The following is a 13,893-nucleotide window of genomic DNA, read 5'->3' as shown; positions in this document are numbered from 1 at the left end:
CTTCCTTCCAAAGCCTTTCCATTACATCAGTCATCCTGCCATCCAGGCTACAGTCTCTATACTGAGGGCATCATTATATAAAGCCCCCACCACCCAAAGGCAATCCCCCAGGCCTTGAACCCAACTTGTATATCTTTCCCGCTAAAGGCTAAAAACACGAGTGCAAAGCACTACTCGCTGGAGGAGGGTGTTCAGACATATGCATTACAGGGAAGTGTTACATACCCTACCATTTTCAATCGACAGTGCAAAGCAAATTTTAACGGATATATTTTAGCCATACAGGAAGTGGTAACTTGGAAGCAACACTCTTTTATTCTTCAGATCTGTTGGATATAGACTCTGAATTCCTAATCAGTGTTCCAAAATGTACATACAAAAAAATTAATTTTAAAATCTGGTATTTTCACCTTGAAGTTTTACATTTTATAAGAAAAAACGGTTCTAGTGCATACAACTCACCAGGCAGACTCTTCCTGATGGCAGAATATGACATTATTCAAAATGGACTTTGACACACCTAGGGCTGTACAGACCTCCATGTCAATATCGATACAACGTCCACTGATGTCTACACGCTAAAGGGAATGCATATAAAGCAGAAAACAACAAATCAGTTATGAAGCAGGAACATTCAGTGCACTCAATGATCAAGGAAAAGACACTGTAGATATGCCATATTTGCCTGCCACTTGTTTCAATTCCAAACTTCAGCAGGAAGATTATGATTAAATTCTTTGCTAGAGACCTTTACTAAAACTGAAGTGATATACATTGCAATGTAACTTTGGGAATTATCAATTGTGGGGACATCCCACATAGCACGCAGCTTCCACCGGTCTTTTAGACAACACTCACTCCTTAGTGAATATCGCATTGCTGGACGTTTCATTCATATTTATACAAGCATGCACTGCAAATTTCCGCTCTGCATTTTCACTAGCCAATCAGCGCTCTGCTCCTCAAATGCAAGTTTCGCTCCGCCCACCGAGCATGGTATAAAAGGCGGAGCCCAAAACTCGCAAGAGCAGTGAACACATCCGGCTCAGCACGTTCAGCCATCAACTCTACACTGAGATCGGTCGTCCGAGACATCAGCTCCTCACTTCAGCTCTAGTTGCCACAGGTCTCCAGCGACCAGGCAACCGAAGCAGCAGCAGCAAGTCTCCAGCGAACGCATCTTCCGCAATGCCAGCAACCGGCCAAGCTAGCCCACCCTACCGGCGCACGCAGCACTGCCTCACTGTCTAGACCGGCCAGCTAAACGGCCGTAAGACTCAGCCCACTACAGAGGAGTGAAATTGCAGTGGAACAAACTGCCCCTAGAGGGCCAGCTAACGATTCAACATTCTACATATATTCCATGTTACATATGTACATATATTCCATTTTGTAAATTCAGTTCAAATAATTCAATATGTATACAAGTGTTAAGAGTTTCAAGTGGTTGTCATTTCAAAAATCGACGATCCCACATCAACTAATCCATGTTATGCGAGTCTCATCACCACAGCATGAAAAGGGATGGTCCTCCAGTTTCGAGGTTGGGTGTGGAATTAATAACTACTCACTTTATAAAACAAGCACGTTACAAAACGATACACAGGACCATGAGAGAAAATGGGAGCAGATCAAATTCGGGGAATGCGTGCTACCACTCGGTTCAGAATCTCCTGTCTTCTGCCCAATATACAAGTATAAAAACATTAAGATCTAAGAAATCTCAGATATTAGTTTTTTAGTGCACCACAAGGAAAGGAGCTGGTATATGAAGCATGAAGAATTAGCTATCCTTCATGTGAGCATTTTAAGAATGTGGAAGACATGTAGAGTAGCTGTCTGCACCAGCTTATGTACGCAAAAAGGGCACTGACCCAGAGATTGACTGCAGAGTTAGGAGAGCATTTTGGTGAGTCTTTGAACAGTCTGATCCAGGCTTTCAGGCTAGTCAGAGTAACATAGCCAGAGAAGTCTGACAACAAGGAATTTATGAAGAACAATCCCCCGAGTCGCCACCATGGATGCTACAGCAGGGAGGTCTTAATCTCCGAGCAGAAGGGTTATAACATTATGATTCTTCATAGGGACTTAGTGAAAGACACCCTGCAGGATGCACTAAGAAATTCTGGAACTGTAAAAATTGTAAATTAAAGTTTGGATAGTCAAAGAACCATGACCTTGTTATTCAAAACCTTATTCCCCACCTACAACCAATTCCCTGAAGATATTAGAATACAGAAAACATATGAATGATCTGGTGGCAGCTTTCATGTGGAGGAAGATTCCACAGAAATTTGGGCAATGGTTGGTTGGGAGTGACTGTTACAAGAGCACAAAAGTGGCATGTGTAAGAGCTGCTCTCACAATCCAGACACAACAGCAATGCCGTAACAATGAGATCAAAATGTACAGAACCATGAATGTGCCTGTAGTTCTCTGTGGGTTAGAAACTTATCTCTCACATTAAAGGTATGACATGGGCTGGGGTGTTTGAGAACAGGAAGCTGAGGAGGACAACAGTAGGCTGGAGAAAGCCGCATAATGAGGAGCTTTGTAAATCGTCCTCCTCACCAAATATTATCAGAATAATAAGATCAAGGAAGATGAGACCAGTGGGGCACATAGCATGCATGGGACAGAAGTGTATACAATTTTTGTTGTAAGGAACAACTAGAACTATTTAGACACACATGGCAGGATAACATTATAATGGATCTTAAAGAAACAGGATGGGAGGATGTGGACTGGATTCATCTGGCTCAGGATAGGAACCAGTGGTAGGCTCTTGTAATCATGGCAATGAACCTTCAGGTTCCATAAAATGTTGGGAATTATTTGGCTAGCTGAACAACTGTTGGCTTCTCGAGAAAGATTTGCCTTCATTTGTTAATCAATTCCGTTAAGTTTGGCTGGCATCTCACTTGAACATATTGTGGCATGTCTGCTGAAAGCCAGAACTGTGAAGCCAGCAGAGACAGCCATTGCTAGGGAATGGCCTTGTAAACATGCCTGTTGGATGGCTCAGTAGCCATCATGTAACAACTGCAACAGACATACACACAACAATGAAAGGGCTGTTGCAAGCAGTGTTTTCTGTGCAGTCCATGAAAAGGCTATATAATGAGGATCAGCTGCCATTACCAGTGAGTCAAGAGAAAGTCTGCAGGAATATAGTCAGTCGGGAATTGCAGAAGCTGGTAGGTGAGGCCGGGGACAGTTCGGGAATCCAGAGGAAGGGGAACATCCACCACTGAAAGCTCCAACCAAGCAGAGCAGTGAAGGCCCTGGCTGAGAACACTAGTCTGAGTGTGACATTCATGAGTTGTTTTAAGAGTTCAGTAAATCCAATTACCAATTCAAACCCCATATACAGACACTTTATCACATGACAATATAAATAAATTTGTAAACTGAACTCAAGTATGAATTGAAAGATGTTTCAAGAGAAGAGATAAATATCTGTGGCATGTAAGAATCTGTTGCTCAATAAACAATCTTTCTAGAACTTCAGCAAAATTTAATTAAAGCAAATTTCAACCTCATTATATATTCACTAAAGTAAAATAAATGTTTTAGAAAACATGTTCACTCAGCAACGTAAGGTTTCTGTCGAATTCTTGAACCATATTTTAATGTAATCCTGAAGTAGGTCCTATCCAACTCTTTTATCTCTCTACAGAATGAGTAGTTGGCACCTAATGCCATAGGATGGTAACAGGCTTTCCAGTCTTGTGTGCAGTTCCAACTTTTGTCAATTTTTTCTTCATTACTTATACACACATATACTTCCGTCTCACATACAACTTTGTTTTTCACTTACGCTTCCTCTCTGCTACATGTTTTGGCCACACCCAGCCATCATCAGGCAACTGTTTATCTTGCTAAAAGCGTTACACTGTAGTTTCCACTGTACAAAGTTCCCGGAATGGTGGTACAGCACTCTAATGGTAGAACATATGGCAATGCTTACCTAATCACCTTCAAAGTAGGACCCTTGCACGCACACACACTTGCTCCATCAATCCTGCCATTGTTGGAAGCAGTGGTGGAAGGCTTCTTTTGGAATCTTCCGGAGCTCAGCCGCCGCATTCGATTTGATGTCCTCCATGGTTGGGAAACGTGTCCCCTTGAGGCCCTTGTCCCATTTTCAGAGTAGGGAACAGCCAAGTCACTCGGAGCAAGATCCGGTGAGTACGGTGGTTGAGTGATGACAGGAATGTTTCTCTCGGGGAGGAATTGCTGCACAACAAGCGATGTGTGGTTTGGTGTGTTATCGTGATGCAGAAACTGCTGTCCCTGCCACTTGTCGCGCCGCTTCTGCAAAACTTGCACATAGAAATGGCCACTAACAGTACCAACTTCTTGCTCCAACTCTGCGATGGCCATTCTTCGATCACATTGAATCAGTTGTTGCACTTACCAATCATTTCTTCAGTTCTGGATGTTGAAGGCCTCCTGCTGCGCTGGTCATCCTCTAACGTCTCCTGCCCATTCTTAAACTGAGAAAACCAGTTGTAAATTACCGATTTCTTTATTGCAGTATCACCGTAAACTTGCTGCAGGGCCAATAGTGTCTCTGAAGCAGATTTTCCCAATTTGCACATGAACTTGATGTTCGCACGCTGTTCGAACTGCGACATTGTGCCAAATGTCCAACACTCACGTCTAATTCAAACGGAACAGTAATGACACTGCACACTGAAACCTGTCCAGACCTGTTGCACCTGTGAGCAGACATGCTGAGCTTCCCACCACAGCAGTGTGTGCGCTATCGTATTGCTCGTTTTCCATCTGCAGGGGAATTCCGGGAACTTTTTGACTGACCTACATAATTAAAATGAATTATTTCCAATGTCGTTCCTTTTTTCGTCACATGTTCATAAAAGATATTTGAGTGCATTACTTGTTATATTTTCTTGCGCTGTTTTCCTCCTCCAGCATTGGTGTTTTCCGTAATGTGTAATGTTAATATTGCTTGAATGCCTCTACCAATCTTCACAGAACTTGGTGTGTGTATATGATACAACAATAAGCCAACTTAAGGGATACTTCATAAATCCCTACCATCAGTAACATCAACCCTGAAGCCTCTCAAATTGCTGAGGCAACACCTTAATATTGCTTGACCACCTGGTCCAATTGTCTTGAAGCTTGGTATGCATAATGCATATCATACCAACCGATGTCATCTCAACAGGATACTCCATGAACCCCTTCCTTCAGTAATACCAACATTGCCCCTCCTATACTACAGCCATCCTCATCTTCCCATGGTGCATCCTGTTCTCACTAATGAGGCTCTGGCAATAACTTTGCCATTTTAAATTGTTTTAATATATGCACAGTTTCAGGTTCTATAAAAATCAAGTTTATATTATTGTTTTACTGACACACACACACACACACACACACACAACAAAGTTTTGCCCCATTTGTCATATCACAAACTCAGTTCGTAGTGAAAGGAAACTAGAAACTACCTAGAATTTGTTGTTAAATATCAATTTAGAAAACTTGGAACATAAATGTTTTTATAAGTACTTGTCTACATACAGTATTATCACTGAATATATTTATCATAAGCACTATAGATATTATAACAAAAACATAAAATTCAAAGAGACACCTTGTCATACAAATGCTTAAAATATTAAAATCAGCTGACATGTTTAGGTATGTAATATTGCCTGTGAGAATAAGACTACAATCTATGAAACATGATTTCTTGTTTCTCAATAGCACAGTATAATTCCTGCCTTTTCATTTTCTAAATAATTACAAATACATGAGCAGTTGCCTAAGCTTCATGCCAGAAGAAAACCCTTTGCTTATTCTTGTGATATGAGGGAACAGTAATCAGTAAGAAGAAAGCAGTCTTCTGGGATTTGGCACCGTGTATATGTGGTGTTAACCGACGTTTCGGAGGAACGTATCGCCTCCATCTTCAGGGTAGAAGAAAAAANGCAAAACTGTTAACTGTTCACAAAAATAATCAAGAAAGCAGTTGCAGTGTTTCAGTTATTTCAAGGCTCGATTTATCTGTAATAATTCCCTGCTGATAAGTTATACTGCCTCTGTCATCTTTTTCAATTTCTATTCAAAACCATCAAAGAACTTACCTCACCATCACAGTTCATCCTGCTGAGAGTAGAATCCTTTGTTTTGAATTCCAACTTCTTTGCCTTTTGGGTCAGCTGCATTAAACGTGTCACAAGTAAGCTGTCACCTTTAAGACCTGTAAACTGTAGCTGTATGNCAGTTCCTCCGAAACGTCGGTTAACACCACATATACACGGCGCCAAAGCCCAGAAGACTGCTTTCTTCATAGTCACCGCCGTGAAAGCCTCAAATCTTACATAGCCTATTACTTAGTAAGAGAAAACAAACATATTCATAATAATAAACTGAAATATAAAGGGAAGGATTCTCAACACAATGGCCCAGTTATCAAGCTTTATCAGGATAAATTTCATCACCTCTAATAACGTAAATCCACAATGACATTATAAACCAAACTAAAAAAAGTAACACATAATATGAGGACAATAAGTTCTGTCAGAGGTATCATGGGCCTAGACATTGGCCCTGTCTCACTTGTAATCAGTCATGCACTCTTTGCAGTCTGACAGCCTTCTGTTAATTGGTCAAACAGTGCAGAACAAACCTAGCGGAGATCTCTCGTTTTCCAAGATCTTCCACTAAGATTTTGCAAACTGTCTCTGCTAATTTTAATCTCCTCTTCCATCATCAAAAGAGTGATTCAATGATCAGCTGAAATCAATTCCTGAACCCTTTTGATCATGTTAGATGTTTGAACAGCTGCTGGTCATCCACTGCATTTGTCATTTTCAAGATTTTCACGGATGTCCCAAAATCTTCCACATCGTTTAAAACCACATGTATGATAGTCAGCACTGCCATGATAAGCCTGTTTTACTAGCTGGAAAGTTTCAGTAGCTGTTCTGCCTGCCTTCAAATGAAACTTAATGTTTGCTCTTTTCTCCATCACTACGAACTATCACAACAATCTGCACAGTACAAAATCTTAAACATGACTGAGCATAAATAACACCAGAGAAGTGACTGACTTGTACACGGAACACAATAGAAGAGTCAGCTTACACGGACAAGTTTAAACATGTTCCTATACGCATTTTGGGGCACGCGGTAGCGTAGCTGGTTGACACACTATGCTACAAGCTGGAAGGTCACGAGATCAAATCCCGATGAGGTCACTGGATTTTTTTCAATTTACCTAATCCTTCCAACCGCACTATGACCCTGGGGTCGACAGCCTCTAACAGAAATGAGTACCAGGAATATACTTGGACTGTTCTTGGGGGTAAAGGGTGGCCGGCGCGTAACACTGACAACCTTACCGCCATCTATGAGCTGATTGTCTAGAAAATGTGGGAACCTCAACATCTCACAACCTTATGGGCCTCCACAGCCTGTTACTGGGATATCTTTACTTTACTTACTCCTATGTGCATTTAAATGAGCATAATGGACTCAGTCCCAGAAATGTTCTTCAAACCTTGTATCAAGCATTCCCATCCTGCGGTAATACGACTGCCTAAAACTGTTACTCCTGATGAATAATGCACCTGTATACTACCTAAAATAAAAACTACATCTCTTCTTGGTTTGAGTGGTGAATGAGTGTCATTTTGCCATTGCTATTTCCACCATTTTTAATCACATCTGGGTTAGGTACAGCTGTGATGATACAAAGTCAAAGTAAATTAATCATCACGAAAACATTTACAACTTTCAAGTCTAAAGCTGCAGCAGGAATTCAGCATGTGTCTCAGATTCAACAGCAATTTGCAGAGACTACAGGAACATCTCATACATCAGTTCAAAATATTTTTAAGGGAAACCAATTGACATAAGCTTACCCTCTTTTCCACTTCCGGGGGGGGGGGCAAAAACCGAATATTAAAAGCAACCCTGATGGCTGTCAGTGTGCCACAACTTTCACAAAACTAATCATTAACACTGTGGTCTTGTGGACTGTGGGCAGATACCAGTGTTTTGGAGAAACATTAATAACTAAGCCTGTCAAAATAATCTCTTTAGCTGTAAAACTCAGAAAATATTTTTATAATCATGTAATGCTCCATCTGGCAGAAAGATCACCACCGTTCTGTACAGGTGTGGTGGTACTGTTTAAACTAAAGATGGGAACCAACAAAACATAATGACTTACCTCTATTTTTCTTGAAATCTTTGGATCATGAACAAATAGCTGCCCTTGTTTAGCTCCTGGAGGCAAATCTCCTGATACTGCATACTTCAATGACTCGATTATAGTAGTCTTTCCACACCCATTTTGCCCAAGAATAAGAGTAAGAGGGGAAAGAAATTTTATACGTTGTGCATCTCCATCATCTGGGCCAAAACTTCGGATTCCTTGTATTAACAACCTGTCTAAGTGAGCCATGGTAGTGCTACAAAAGAGATAAAACACAATCAAAATAAAATATTCTAACATGAATACTGACATACAGTCAAAATATACTTATGTACATCCATGGCTAGGTCAGCAGAGGAACGTGTCACCTGGGATCAGACCTTAGCCCTTGGGGCAGGGCTGGTTTGGGCCTAGTACAAATCATAGCAATTGAACGTTATAGAGGGAATTTCAGGCTTTATCATACAATTACGTTTTTGTAAAGAAAGAGGTTATTTATAGTTACACTCATCTTATTCAAATGGCACAAAATGAACAGTTGACACAGAGAGTTGCAATGCTACTTCCGCATTGCAGAGTCACCAGCAAGCTGCAATGGGACTACACATGCACATTTACTGGGAAACCCTGGAAAGTGTCAGAGACAGCAAGGAGCAAAGTACTGATGACAAACCCAGCTGACTCCTGTAACCTGTGTGACACACAAACCAGGATCGCCACTACAGACTGCTCCAGAAACTGCAAGGTAAGGTGGGCAACAGAAACAGTAACCGATAATGAACACTGTTTAAGTGTTCAGTTATTTGTGTGATTATGATAAAGGACTATGTTCACCTTGCACATCAGCCAAATCAAAGCAGAACTGAAAACTTATTCACATATTTTTATCTAATTCTGAGATTCATACAATCAACACAAGACATAGTAATAACCTCCATTATCCCTCACGTAACTTAACTGTCTTTCAAAAGGGAACATATTATTTTGGAATTAAAATTTTTAATAAACTTCCACCTAATATAAAAGAACAAGCTCATGAGATTAAAAAATTTAGGTCTGCTGTTAGAAAGTTCCTATTTTTAAAGTCATTTTATTCAATGGACGAATATTTTAACTACGACAACAATTAAAGTTTCGGATTTGTTACAGGTGGTAGCTGATAACGCCTTATTGTTAGAGATAATGGTTTTTGTTTCATGTTGTATATTATTAAATTTAACTGGTATGACATTACACAGCTGTGTTGCAGTATGTGATTTACTCCTGTTGACTATTTCTATATCCATTGGTGTTAAACCATGCAAGGATTTATGGAATGCTGAATAAATGAAATGAAATGAAACATACACTGACAGAAATGGTCATGGTGAAATGAACCACGGTAATCATGTCTTCAAGTGCGAAGTGCAGCTACACAGATTAGTGCTGTTCAGTGCATAAAATGCCAGCCTGTTTTACATTATTTTCCCACAAAAATTAAAAGTTCACATTTAAATTACCATTGTTGTAAATTCACTACCAGAGGAATACTTATATCCACCACCTTCATGTATACCACAGTGAGTATGAGACAAAGTGACTGAAGCATATGTCTGATTCTGTTGCATAGACATTAGACCTTTGACACTGTGACTGGTTCTGGTTTCACAGATTGTTCCTCATCCTTAATAAAAATGGATCTGTTACACATCCTACCATAATATCCAGACATTACACAAAATTTCCAGTAATATCAGAATGAAGCTGAGTTGCAGACTTTTAAAACTGTCTTAAGCCAGATGTTCTCTCCAAGTCAACTTCTGCACCTAATTGAGGAACTAACATTCAAGCATTATTAGCACTGACGCACTGAAAGAAACAAAATAATCAGGCAGACTGTAAATAATATCGGGCTTCATTCAGGCTGGGGTAAAAGAAAGTTGGGCTTCAGATGAATGCAGGTAACATATTTGGAGGTAAATTTAAGGCTGAGGTTGGGTAAGGCTAAATGGCCCTCAGGCCAAGTTGGGTAAAATTTGAAAATTTTGGCCTCTGCAGACCTCTAGAGTCTACATAAGCTAATGTCATCAATCAATTGGGGAGAATTTCGAAAATTGCCATGTGCATTCCCTGCTCATATGAGATACAGCTTGTCAGTCTTTCTTGAAAAGGTGAGTTACTCATCTGATTAAGAAATTCCCCCCCCTTTTTCGAGCCCATCCACCCTTTTCATACTCTCTCTCTCTATGGTTGTCTTTAATATTATACTCCCACTTACTCCTACGTCTCCAAAATAGCCCATTCACTTCAGAACTTCTAACCAAAGCTCTGTAATCATTCTAATAATATTCAGTAATGAATACAAATTCTGAAGCCCCTCCGTATCATGTTCTCCCGAAAGATTAAAAGTTCTTACTAATACAAAACAAAGCTGAAATGAATGTTATAATCATTATTACATTTAATTATACAAATGAAAGTAGAGACAAACTACAGGACAGTATATTGCATCATATTGGTGGCGTGGTTTAAGGCACACCTATCTATAAAATGCCCAAGTTCAGAAGTTCTGAACTGGAATGAGACACCAGTCTGAAGAACATATCTGATAATTTACTGCCCTTACACTTGTTAAACTCACTTTCATTCACGAATCAAAACAGGTATATGGTATACTAACGTATTAAAATGTTACAGATAAGAAGTAGTGGAGTTATGACCTTGAACGATATTCATATTCTCAGAACACGAAATCCTGCAATACGATCACACAAATTCAGAACATTCTCAGAACACATAAATCTACAAAACTCAGCACCATACATACACATGAAACACATCTCACTCACCATGCGCTTCACGTAAACTCACACATTCCCGCGAAAATCGTTTCAAATCACTCACGCCCCGTTTAAGACAATTGATGTCATAGATGCCCAACCAGCGGGAACAGCATTCTGAGTGGCGTCACGAAACTCATTCGAGTATCGCACAATCATCTCTGCCTCTGAACTTCCACGAGTAGAGTAGTAAGCTTCCGGTTCCCTCCATTTTCCAAGCTGACCAGGAATCTTCAGTTACCGGTTCCGTCCAATTTCGAAGCTGACCAGGAATGATAAAAGATAGAGCGTGATCTGCAATAATGCGTGTAGAAAACGGACAAAATACGTGGGTAAGTCAAGAAGTAAGTTACAAATGGATATAAGACTTAAACAAATAAGAGTACTGATTTGAAAAATCTTTTTATTTCTCAACATAAACTATCTGTACATTGAGGCACTTGTCCCATCATTTCACAAGCCCCAGAAAACCAGCAGCATAAAATTTTTTGAGCTGTTGTCTGAACCAGGCGGTGACTTCCATACAGAAGGGTAACTATAGACACTATAGCCACTGCTATTGATTGTTCGCAGGGCATGGCCTGCCCCAATTCATGACAGGTTAGGTTTTCACAAAGTCTGTGCATGATGGGTGCTGGGTATGATGACCCCACAACACGAAATGCAAAGAATGGGTCTGGCATTACAGCATCTCAGTCGCTACCACGATGAAGGACATGATATGTTAGCCCGAATTGTCACAGGTGAGGAGGAGTCCTGGGTTCATTACCAGCCCAAGACAAAGCTTGCGTCAATGCAGTGGAAATATCCTGTGTCGCCTACCAAAAAAGTTTAAGGTGACAGCGCCTGGTTCTGACAGCAGCCCAAAGAATTTTATGCTGCTGATTTTAAGGGGCTTGTGAAACGATGGGACAAGTGCCTCAATGTACAGGGAGATTATGTTGAGAAATAAAAACATTTTTCAAATCGGTACTCTTATTTGTTTAAGTTCTGTATCCATTTGTAACCTACTTATTGACTTACCCTCGTACGTTGTAAGATGAGGCACTGGCCAAACAATGTCAAATGTATACTACATCTACACCACGGGCCTGCAAGCAGTTTACTATGTGTATACAAATCTAGAATATACCATTATGTCTGCAGGAATATAACAACTTTCAACTTTATTTTCGTCCATAACTGAAATGAATACAATTGGACATGTCAAGCAATAATAACGAATACAACACACATCAAAATCACTCACCTTTTTTTTTTTTTGCTAAAATAATAAGGAAATGGTTTATTCATTGAACGTAAAATTTTTGGGTGTTTATTACTGAAAATCTAAGCTGGGAAACTTCCACTCAATACATATGCCAAAACCTCAAAAAGGCTCTTTATTTGATTAAATCCTTATGTGACTTAGTTAGCCAACCTGTATTAAGAAATGTTTATTTTACTAAGTTTGAATCTATTGAAATATGTTATTATTTTTTTGGGGGTGGGGGATGGAAAATATTAAAAATACAGAAAACTGTAAGAGTGATTAAAGGTGTTTATAATAAAGTATCTTGTAGAAATATGTTTGGTGAATTTAAGATTTCAACTGTTGATTCATTATTATATATATTTGAGATTTTATGTTTTGTAATAAGGAATAAGATACATACAACTCAGTATTCTGACCTTCACAGCTACAATACCATACATAAACATAATTTGTATGGACAGTTTTGTTGAACGTTAGAAAAAAAGTGTAATTAATATGGGAACTAAGATTTCCTTCCCCTTGAATTGAGAAGTGTTAAAAATTTTAATGTGTTTAAGAGGAAACTAAAAAATTATTTGCTGTGCAGCACTTTCTATTCTCTTCAAGAATTGTTCAGCTAATATTGGATTGATGACTAGCTTGTTGATTGTCTTTTGGTTTGCAATTTTTAATATTGTGTTTGCATGTTTCATATTGCTGAAATTTTTTATTGTTATGTTCCTTATGACGGTTGCTATATTATAGTGATAAATCACTGTAAATTTTATGTGACTTTGACATGTGATGAATTTGTTATTTCCTGACACGTCCAATTTGTTGTATTCACTTCAGTTATGAACGAAAATAAAGTTGAAAGTTACACTTGAAAGCTATAAAAAACGTATTTTTTTGGTTACATTAATGTATTATAAAACGTGTAGCACAAGTCAGTGCTGCGTCATTCATGGCGTTTTGCAGGGGCACTAATGGACGAAGCTCAGGCAACATGGAAGCAGACCATGGGCAGTGGTGGACTGTGCAGTTTCTCTGGCGGGAAGGAGCGACTGCTTCACACATTCACATGAGGTTAGCAGCCGTGTGTGGGGAAGCAGCACCAAGCCATGCGGGTAAAACCTTCACCTCCAACGACAAGCTTCAGGTAGTTTTCCCACAGTGGCGCCAGGATACCCAGAAAGAAGGGTTTGCTATGCAAATGTGGAAACTGCCAGAATGATGGCAGAGGTGCATAGACATTGGCTGGAAATACCTCTAATATAATCTCTATGTATTTTGTTCCAATAAATGGTTACTGTGAAGAAAAAACATTTAATGTCAATCAATTTTGAACTCCCCTGATACAATGGAATATTCTTATGCACCTTGCTAAATTATTGTTGTGGTGTGCCAAGACCTGCTATGCACAGTAGCAACTTATCACACACCTACTTTATTCCTGCATTTACAATAAGGAAACCAAGTCTTGTGGTATGTATGATAGAGATAGTGGTAAGCTGTGGCGTTCATTATGTATACAATATGAAGAATTTTCCCTTTCTCTTAGTGGTATATTTTGCACAGCTATTAACGCCTATTTTACTTGTATGGCATGTATTCAGAACTTGCAATGTAGAAAAATACAGTTT

General features: G+C 39.5%; 1 protein-coding gene and 1 long non-coding RNA gene across 2 annotated transcripts in view; one reads left to right on the top strand and one right to left on the bottom strand.

Moving 5' to 3' along the window:
• Positions 1 to 11,127, bottom strand: part of LOC111865996 (DNA repair protein RAD50) — a 64,211-nt gene extending 53,084 nt beyond the window's left edge. Inside the window, exons 1-4 of the mRNA XM_033752064.1 lie at positions 11,026 to 11,127; positions 8,156 to 8,453; positions 6,120 to 6,248; positions 463 to 578 (exon numbers count right to left, since the gene is read on the bottom strand). Of these exons, the coding sequence (XP_033607955.1) occupies positions 463 to 578; positions 6,120 to 6,248; positions 8,156 to 8,446 (536 nt within the window). The 5' untranslated portion in view covers positions 8,447 to 8,453; positions 11,026 to 11,127. The remainder of the gene's footprint in view (positions 1 to 462; positions 579 to 6,119; positions 6,249 to 8,155; positions 8,454 to 11,025) is intronic.
• Positions 11,128 to 11,211: 84 nt separating this feature from the next.
• On the top strand, positions 11,212 to 13,575 carry LOC111866003. The gene is made up of 2 exons (XR_002843076.2): positions 11,212 to 11,348; positions 13,229 to 13,575. It is a non-coding gene; the product is annotated as an uncharacterized LOC111866003 (long non-coding RNA).
• The last annotated feature ends 318 nt before the right edge of the window (positions 13,576 to 13,893 follow it).

The sequence above is a fragment of the Cryptotermes secundus genome, unplaced genomic scaffold, assembly GCF_002891405.2.
Source record: "Cryptotermes secundus unplaced genomic scaffold, Csec_1.0 scaffold72, whole genome shotgun sequence".
Lineage (NCBI taxonomy): Eukaryota > Metazoa > Arthropoda > Insecta > Blattodea > Kalotermitidae > Cryptotermes > Cryptotermes secundus.
Note: the sequence above shows the minus strand (reverse complement) of the source record. Positions and strands in the feature narration are given on the sequence as shown.